The sequence below is a fragment of the Azolla caroliniana genome, unplaced genomic scaffold, assembly GCF_043228905.1.
Source record: "Azolla caroliniana isolate FFs.n. ecotype wild unplaced genomic scaffold, voAzoCaro1.0.p SCAF_1330, whole genome shotgun sequence".
NCBI lineage: Eukaryota > Viridiplantae > Streptophyta > Polypodiopsida > Salviniales > Salviniaceae > Azolla > Azolla caroliniana.
In genome coordinates, this window is record NW_028231765.1 from 269 (window position 1) to 9,765 (window position 9,497).

The 9,497-nt window shown below is 35.0% G+C and overlaps 1 protein-coding gene across 1 annotated transcript; it reads right to left on the reverse strand.

Annotated features, from left to right (window-relative positions):
- Positions 1 to 512: 512 nt before the first annotated feature.
- LOC147847227 (uncharacterized) lies at positions 513 to 9,491 on the reverse strand. Its single transcript, XM_087339421.1, has 11 exons — positions 9,173 to 9,491; positions 8,578 to 8,611; positions 7,891 to 7,973; positions 3,361 to 3,420; positions 3,021 to 3,128; positions 2,851 to 2,931; positions 2,695 to 2,769; positions 1,732 to 2,595; positions 1,353 to 1,442; positions 1,019 to 1,049; positions 513 to 902 (listed from the first exon to the last, which is right to left on the reverse strand). The coding sequence occupies exons 1-11, from the start codon at positions 9,434 to 9,436 to the stop codon at positions 778 to 780; spliced, it is 1,815 nt and encodes a 604-aa protein (XP_087195547.1). The 5' UTR covers positions 9,437 to 9,491; the 3' UTR covers positions 513 to 777.
- Positions 9,492 to 9,497: the final 6 nt, after the last annotated feature.

Sequence of the window (9,497 nt, forward strand, 5' to 3'; positions counted from 1 at the left end):
CTTGTGGTGATGCCAGTAAGACCCCACCATACAAGCATCCACAAGTATATGATTTCGAATCTCTCTCTCTCATCATTTATCCTTTCCAAAGATAAATGATGGATCCATTACAAATAGAGGTCGTAAGCCATCCAAATCTTATTGTGATCACATTACAAATATTGTTAATAGAGATCAATGATGGATACACTACAAATAGAGGCCACAAGAAATCCAAATATAATTGGGAACACATCATAAAGCTTGGTAACAGAGATCCAGGCTATTTTAATAAGCGTACTATTTCTATTATAGTTGTATGCAAAGTTATTAAGCTCCCAAACTCATTAATATATAATACCACAATCATCAATAACTGAAAGCTATATATGACAATGTGTATTGAAATCGGTGCAATGGTCATAACAGTTGATTTCATTTGCAGAGGAAATATACAGCAAGAAACCCATTGTGATCACCATGAATAACTCAAAACAAGAGCTAAATTTACTCGTTAAGACATTTCAATGTGATTCACCCCAACAAGGTGCACTCTCAATTCCCTTGAACACAACAAAGTTGTACAAGAACTGAACAAAGTTGTACAAGAAATGGTTCCATATAATCATCGCAACTGATTCTTGACATTTCAAATGTCGAGAGTATTATAATCCTATCTATGCATGATCAAGTGGCCCATTAAACTCACGCTGATCGCCTCATTAGTCTAATGTTAGTTTGTTGCTACATGATCTCCTTAGCTTTTGAGCTAAGAATATACTTCTAAACCTAAATCCATCAACCATCCATTTCCTCTTCGCCCTCAACTTCATCATCTTCGTCAACAAGTTTGCTAATCTCTTCTTGTATAAGGATCTTGACATGAGCTTTGTTCTGAGATAGATCAACATTGAATTTGGCTCCTGTTTGAAAAATCATCACATACACCAAAAAAGTTATAATATCATCAAAGAAGTCAGAAGCGTCACTTAAAACAACTCAAGACACACATCACAGTAATTGCCATTTAGCATTATACCTAGTTGCTTCACGACGTCTGTAAAAGTGACCTGCATGATAAAAGAGAGGCAAAAGATAAATCCAATATGATTAGTTATAAATTATTGTAGGATATCTGAAATACAACAATACAATATATGAAAAATAAAATGATAAGAATACTGATCAAAATGCCAAAAAATACCAGCATACCCCCAAGGTTTTTCACAAAATTAACTCCAAACACCTCAGTAAGACAAAGTGCTTCAGAAGTATTCTGGTGGTTTTTGGTACTCAGAGGTAATCTTTTAAGTATCCTACAATTTAAGGATGTTATGCTGTGTTCCATATATATTTTGCAAACAATTTAGTACCGTGCCAAAATCAGCATCACGAAGAAGATCACATATGGCTGAACGTAGATCATCATCTGAAGGTATGGCTGGTTTAGTCTCTTCTGCACATAATCAATTCAGTAGTACATCTTCGTTATGTGGACACAGAAGAAGGATGCAAGTCGATGCTCAAAGATAGTTCCAAACACAAAAAATTGCAGTGCAGATCAGCAAACAAATCAAACAAAAGAAGGTTATCTCATAATTGAAAGCCTATAAGTTCAGTGCACAAGCAAAAGATTGTGAAACCTACGACTGTTGATAGGAGGTCATGACAAAAGTTTGTGCTTGGAAATGAATGTTTGGGTAAATTCATTATCCATAAGTTGATAACTATATGTTTAATTTGATTTTATGCAAAGAACCCCAAACCTTTTGCCTTCTTCGATGACCCCTCTTTTATTCTTTTATTCTCTTTTTCAGTTTCCTCTCCGCTTGTTTTCTTAGACAATTTCGCTGACTTTTTCTTGTCTTTATTTGTGACGGAACCCTCTTTTTTCAAGTCTTGCTTTTTAGATACTTTCATTAAAGATTTGGGTTTTGCGCTTTTACTTTCTACTTCGTCTTCCAAGTCTTCATCAGGATCATAGACTGACTTCTTTTGAAGGGGCTTACTTCTGCCTTTTCTAGGGGTTTTAGATTTTCCATCACTTGCTTTGCTTGCAGACTTGGATATCTGTTTTCTCTTCAGTGATTTTTCTTCGGAATCCTCTTCAGCCACATCATTATCCTCCCCTTCAGCTTCTTCTTCCTCTTCCTCTGGCCCCTCTGTCTCTTCTTTATCAGATTTGTCTTCTAGCTCAGCATCATTTGTTGCAGGCTTTTGGGCTGACCTCTTGCTTCTTGAATACCCAACCTCCTTTTCCTTTGCTTCTTGCTCTTCCTCTTGCTCTTCGTCTTGCTCTTGCTCATCCTCTTCCTCTTCCTCTACTTCACCCTTTTCCTCTTCCTCTTCCTCTTCCTCGTCCTCTTTCTCCTCTTCCTCCTCTACTTCTAGTTCTTCTTGACTTTCAGTATCTTCCGATCTTGAACTCTTTCTTGCAGATCTCTTCTGAACAGCCTTTTTGGGGCCGTTCACTGATTTTCTTTTTGAAGCTTTTTTCTTCTCCAACTTTGCCTCCTCTTCTTCAGGTTCCTCAACCCCTTCCTCGTCATCGTCATTCTCCTCTTCCTCTTCATCTTCATCCTCATCAGGTTGATCTATGGATTCAACTTTTTGTCTCTGATAAAGAAAAATTGTATATCATCAGCAAGATCTTCAATATGATATACATTATTATTATGAACTCCAATCCAAAGATTAGGTACAGCAAATACGTACCTTGCGAGGTGTTCCTCCAGATGATTTTCTTTTTGTTCCTTTGATAGGTGTCTTCTTACGCCTTTTGTCTTTCAACTTCTCACAAATAGGGAATAAAAGTTAGAGACATATACTCTTAAAATAAAAATGTCAACTTTAGAAATCAAAAGAACACACTTGTTCTCTCTCTTCAAGAAGCTTATCAGTTGTCGAATGAGGAGAATCGAGAAAGTCTAGCATTTTTAACACTACATCTTCCTGAAATCGAAAAGACAATGATATGATCGTCAAAATATTTAGAACATAAATAAACTGCAGTGCTCACCAGACAAGAATACACCTCTCACCTTCTTACTTGTTTTTGGTAAATTTAAGTCCAAGATTTCACCAACTTGCAAAAGACTGTCTTTAACACACCTCTCAAGCTTTTCTTTCATTCGAGCTTTCTCTTTTTCCTGAAAAACCAGATGAAATCCATCAAAACCTCATAAAAACTCATATGCAGAAACAAGGATGTGTTCAAATTCTCATTATCACTCTCTCTTCCCTTAGAGGGTTCCAACCATTCCAGCAGTGAGAGATATAGAGAGAGGGAGAGAGAGAAAGTGCATCTATTTACATGAAAATATTCCTAGTATAAATGTCTTTAAATAGTCCTACTATAAATATCTTTCGGAGATTTCATACCTCATTGGCACCCCAGACACAACCTGAAAACTCAAGCAAGTTCGCTTTCACAAGAGTTGGCTACAAAAAGTAGAAAATATTAATAATGCTAGTCAATTGATAATATTATCAACTTTGTTGATCTATAATAAGCAAGTAACTCTTAAAACCGAGACAGAAACATGTGAATAATATGAATTTGCTTGACTCCTGAAATATACGTAGTGGCAATGAGATATACAGACTGAGGTTACCCAAATTCCTCAAATGTTGTCAGAAGGGATTATTTATTTTGTTTTTTAATTATCTCAAAGACTCTACAGTAACGTAGAGTTTTTTTCCTCTTCAAATCACTGAAAGTCAAAAGAGTATAAGTAGTTTACACCATTACACATTAATTTTTTAATGATAGTGTAATGGATGTATACAGGATATACATCAAATGTGCTTCTGATATAGACAATCATAGATCAGTCGATTAGAATAATAATGAGAAAATGTGCATCAGTGCCTTGATAGATACAAGAAACAAAACAAAATAAATAGATAATTCAATATCAGTCGTCTTTCGAAATTTCCTTTCTTTTGTTCGTTTTTTAGATGCCATATTGCTATTTTTAAACATAGAATGTAATCCACATAAAACAGCATCGTACAAAAGCTGTGAATGGAATTCAGTAGCTTGAACACCAGCCAAATAAGAGTACTCCGAGCATGTCCAGCTTCCATAGTGTGACAGGCAGTAATATGCTGTTGAGGTAACTAACTTGACCATGCAAGGGTTCCAAAATGCATAACACCAAAATGGTCATAAACATATGCATGACTATAGGATGCCATGTGCATCCCTACAATGGTTGTCTAATACATGTGAAGCAGACCACAATGTGCTTGTACCATTTGGGGACACTAACCAGCAATTCATCTAGCATTCTTGACTCTCATTTCTTATCTTTCTTCATTTATGGCATTTTTAGAAACTCAGAGAGGTATTTGAGTTCAGTTAGATTTACAAGCATATAACACAAACACTATTAAAATCTTATAAAATAATCATGTCTAATAGGGCACATCCTCGACAACCTGTGCTAATTTTTAAGTTTACATCTACCAACATAGAACAGAAACATAATTTTCAGCCTTAATCTACACCATATTCCAGCAAATAATTGGCTCCACAGTTCAGTACCCCAATGATATTTCTTAATTTATTTCAAATTTCTGTACATGGAGTCCTAACACTGCCAAAGTCTTCTAAAACGGGAATCTCTAAGTGGCAGCATCCTCAAGAGATGATGCTAATTTTAAATCAGACACCAATCTTCAATAAGTCCCCAACATAGAACAGAAATAGAGTTTTCACCCTTAACATACACAGTTCCAGGAACTAATTGACTCCAAACCTTGGTACCCCTGTGATATTTCTTTATTTATTTGATATTTTTGTACATGGAGACAGATTCCAAGCTGCAGCATGACAATTCTTTTGTCTGATCTTATGGCATTGAATATCCAACCAAGATTCTCTGTTTATTATTATGGTTGGCCTAAGTTTGCACTAGGGTGCAAAGTCTTGTTCATTTGGACAAGCTGATGGACAATGATGATTTCTTCCCCAAGGAAATGTAATGAAGACTCAACACAAACTATATACAAACAGGTGGCTTTGAAATTTTAATTTTCCATAAATACAACAAATATAATATATGCATAAATACATGTTATCTGTGGTAGAAAATCTGAAAATCCCCTTTATTGATGCCGCAATAATTGCGTGCTAATGTCATTGGGTGAACAGCAGTTACCAGACTACATTACAGACTTTGTCCATTTTGGCTTGCACCTATGAAGGATGACTGGATGCATCTTCCATTTCTGGGGCATGGGCAATTCAGAAAAGACGGCAGTTTTTCCTGTTATTTGATTTTAATATTGGTTAGAGACTTTGTCCATTTTGCCTTGCACCTATGAAGGGTGACTAGGTGTATCTTCATGTTCTTCTGGGCATTGGAATTCAGAAAAAAGGCAGTTTTTCCAGATAGATTGGGAGCCCCTGTTCTTTAATTTAAAATTGGTATCATTTCCTGAGGATATTCACCACCACAGTGGTTTATCCTATATAGTATATCTGAGCACGATGTCTGCGTTTTTACTGGGGCAGTTGTTACAAGAATTGACACCCAATGAGCTAAAGTGCTACAATAGCAAGCTAATAAGGATATTCCCTGCCATATTAACTGCTTATATATTCAGTTGATTGTGGAGCTAGGTTTGGATACCAGACTCAATTACTTTTCCTCAATTTTGGGAGTTAGGTGGGATTGTATACCTATCTTATTCACCCCATTTAAGGAGTCTTATAGCCAGCCAACTACTCTCAATTGGGGCCTACATAAAAGGCCCATAGTCTAGTCATGTTCTTAAGCAGCTTTCATCTAATGTCCACCATATACTCTATCTCTTTAGTATGCCAATTGGACAATGAAAGACCAATCAAATCCTTATTTTTCAAGGTTTCCTACAACCCCTGTCTAGGCTTCTCAACCTCAGACATGCTGCTAATATAGCCTTTTTTTTTTCTCTCCCTGGTTATTGCGAGGTCATTTATGTCTTCTGTCTCATTTCTTGCTTCTGTTGTTATTCCAAACAATTATATACAGCTACCCGACAAATTAAACATTAGGTAAGAAGCCTATAACAACATCAAAATAGTGAAGTTTAAGGTTTCTACTTGTGAGATTATAGTTTCTCAAACAAGTATGAGTTTGAAAAGCACTTTGTATTTGCAGATGACAAATGAATCTCCTTTCAACAAGTCATCAAAGAAACTTAAGAAGATTTAAGCTGCCGCAGCTGCAGATGTGGCTACAGCGGTTTCCCAAGAAGACAAATTTAATTTGGATACATGCAAAAAACCCTGGGTTGTGTGTTGTGAGATGAGGAAGCCTCGAAAGAAAATGCTAAAATCGTAAACTATAGGTACTATGGATTCATGGACAGGTAGGTCAAAATGAAGAGGCAGATCAAAGTCATAGCAAGTTCATACCAACAATTTCGCCTGTTCTCTTCTGAACAAGCACAGTCAAACAATAAAAAAAAGTCTTTTAAACAGTTAAATTCTAATATATGTTTATTTAGCTTAGAACAATATTAGAAGCATGAATTTCAAATGTTAGAGCAAGGAGTGAGGTTGAACATGGATTAAAAAGCCTAAAGGTTAATGCTGAAGAGCTTGTACTAGCCTTAAGCAATAAGGTGGAACATATCACATTTTTCAGACAAAACCAAATCTGACACTTTGAAGTGACAAATGTGAAACTGTTTCACAATGAGAGACAAACTGACATCGAGAATGAAGAGACAAACTGATTCTCGAACCTAGGGGAATGTAGCTGGAATATCTACCACTCGAATGCCCAAACATATCCCAAACATTAAGCTTCTATAGACTAGATTAACAAAACAAAAACTTAGTATTTAGAAAGTAGACATAGATTTTTAAAATGACCAAAATCCTCCTAGAACATCCAAGAGTCATAGAATGTTTCTTAACTTCGCTGAATTAGATAGGAGAAAGAGGAGTGTTGTAGACCTTGAAATTAGAATCAGGAAGACGAATAGGAAAATTTAGTGCTGCAGCAAAAAAGACCAGGGTGGAAATGTGTGGAAATAGTTGGCCAAGCTTATTCATTTTTTTCAATTTATGAGGTCAACTTTAAAGCTTTTGAAAAAGGAGACATTGCGCCTAGCTTGAAACATGTCAACCACATCTGTACAATTCCATTGTGAACTTTGCAGTCGTATGAAGTATGGAAACAAACCCTGATTATTAATTCCAGGATATGTCTTTGTAAGACCAGGAACTGTTGGCGTTAGAAAATACAAAAAACAAATGATCAAATGCGACTGACAAGAGATTCTGAGGCAAATTATAAGGAAAATAATAGATGACAAATAGAAATAGCAGATAGGTATAAAACTTCATTACCGCATTGATAAAAAGACGTGAAAAGTATGTACAATAGGATTTACATCTAGAAGTGCTAGTGATTGAGATATCTATTGACTAGCTCTTTCTATTCATAGACACTAGGTTTCAATAATGTAGACTGCAATACACTAGAGAAGATAGAGAGAAGAAATATCAAATAAGAGAAAAACAATTTCAATTGTTTTATAGGAAGTATCCAATACTCAGATGAAGATAGAAATTTTTCCTTTGATGCTTCTAAGTGCGATATTGCCTTCAAAAAGAAGAAAATCTTTATAAATTGAAAATCGTGAAGATTATCATTTTTCTCTTCTAAAGAGACAGTATTATAGCGAAGATTTATAGCTGTATCTAAAACCGAATTCCTGTTCAAAGTTTTCTTTGAGTTTAACATTTTAGTACAAAACAAGCACAAACTATAGTTGTACAACATATCTACTAACAATGATAGTAATAATAATGATATGTTTACATGTAAAGAAGCATATATGACTCCCATCATATCTAATGTTTAGCATTATCAAGTAATCATCATAAAATAGTTGCTCAAAGATATTCACCTTTACACGCTTTCCATAAATCAACTTGTGCAAAAGTTGCATCGATTCATCATTCCTTTTCCGCTTGGAGAGTTTAAATACAACTGTAACTCAAGTTTAGTAAATAGATAAGCCAAGGTCACGTGATGTGTTAACTCAAAGAAACTTGAAAGTAGATGCAATCAAAGCTTCAGGTGCAATGTAACACAACGTAATTCCACAAAAATTAAAGCACACCTAAGAAACCCAAAACATACAATCCCACTAAAGATGGTGCCTCTTATTTACCTGGAATTATCTTGATACAATAAATAAAATATTTCGTAAATATTATTTGGCATGCATGTTCCATAGACGAAGCCATATATTACACCTTTTATCATATCATTTTAGGATTTAATTTTCTTATTTTGCCCTTTCACTAAGCAATGATACTTCTAAAATCTCAATGTCTTAATAGTACAAGTACACATATAGTATACCACAAGATGACACACATTACACTTTACAGAGAAGACGAGTTGATTCTGGGATTTCTTTTGCCCCACAAATTACTTATATCAATCAATTGGAGCTATTTATGCAGTTATACATGCATATACAAAGAGAATCCGCATTGAGGGAATAAAACATTCACTAAAACATGTCTCCAATTATGCCATGATACAAAGAAGTTGTAAATTAGAGAGACTTATAGAGTTCACTCACCATTGGGAATATCTTTAAGACAATATCCATTACCCTGAAACCAAAATATAAGCTTATTTAGTGACCCCCTCCATGTATGCACCACTCAAATGACCATGAGTTTTTTTCATATTAAATTCATATTTTTCAGACCCAAAAACATCTGAGAATCTACACAGAATTCATCATTGAATGAAATAAATGATATCCTTGACTTTGTGAATTGCTCCAAAATCACAGCATGCACGAATGAAACTCCAAAATCATTTCATCCTTAATTTAATGTATTAACTCTAAAATCATAGCATGAATGTATCATTAAATTCTGCAAAGTTGATGGCATGAAATTTAATACGTTAGGATCCAAAAACACATGAATCCAACAAACGAATTAAGCCAAATTCATCCTCCAGTTCATGTTTGGACTCTAAAATCATGAATTGCACGGGTTAAACTCTAAAGGAATTTTTACTCGTACGTTCATGTATAAATTCCAAAACCCATAGCACAAATATATTAAATTTGAAAAACATTTTCATCCTTAATTTCACTTCTTGACTTCAAAATCATGGCATGAATATATTAATACTCCACAAAAATAAGGACAGACACATACCTTTTCAATTTTGAGTTCTTTGATTTTTTCCTTCTCAATTGTATTCGAAAAGCGTTCAATGGATTTTCTTTCACGAGATGGCCTTTCACTACTCGGAGTGACGGGTTCTTTAATACTATCATTATTCTTCTTCCTCCTCTTTTTCAAAGAAACCTTAGTTGGTGTTTCCTCTTTGACCTCAACTTGAGCTTCTGAGTCTGCTTCCTCTGTTTCTATTGCTTTTTCTTCTGTTACCACAGCAGGACTGTTCTCTCCATTCTCCATAGCCAGAGAGAGATAGTGAATAAAGCTCCCAGATCGCTAGAGAAACTAAGATATATAATTT

What these genes read in the sequence shown, in the direction of transcription:
- LOC147847227 (XM_087339421.1), bottom strand. Translation starts at nt 9,436, where the DNA reads ATGGAGAATGGAGAGAACAGTCCTGCTGTGGTAACAGAAGAAAAAGCA. An exon ending in GTGTCTGGGGTGCCAATGAG is followed by an intron (nt 3,129 to 3,360) that starts GTATGAAATCTC and finishes CTGGTTTTTCAG; the next exon opens with GAAAAAGAGAAAGCTCGAAT. An exon ending in CAAAAGGTTTGGGGTTCTTT is followed by an intron (nt 1,443 to 1,731) that starts GCATAAAATCAA and finishes CTGAATTGATTA; the next exon opens with TGTGCAGAAGAGACTAAACC.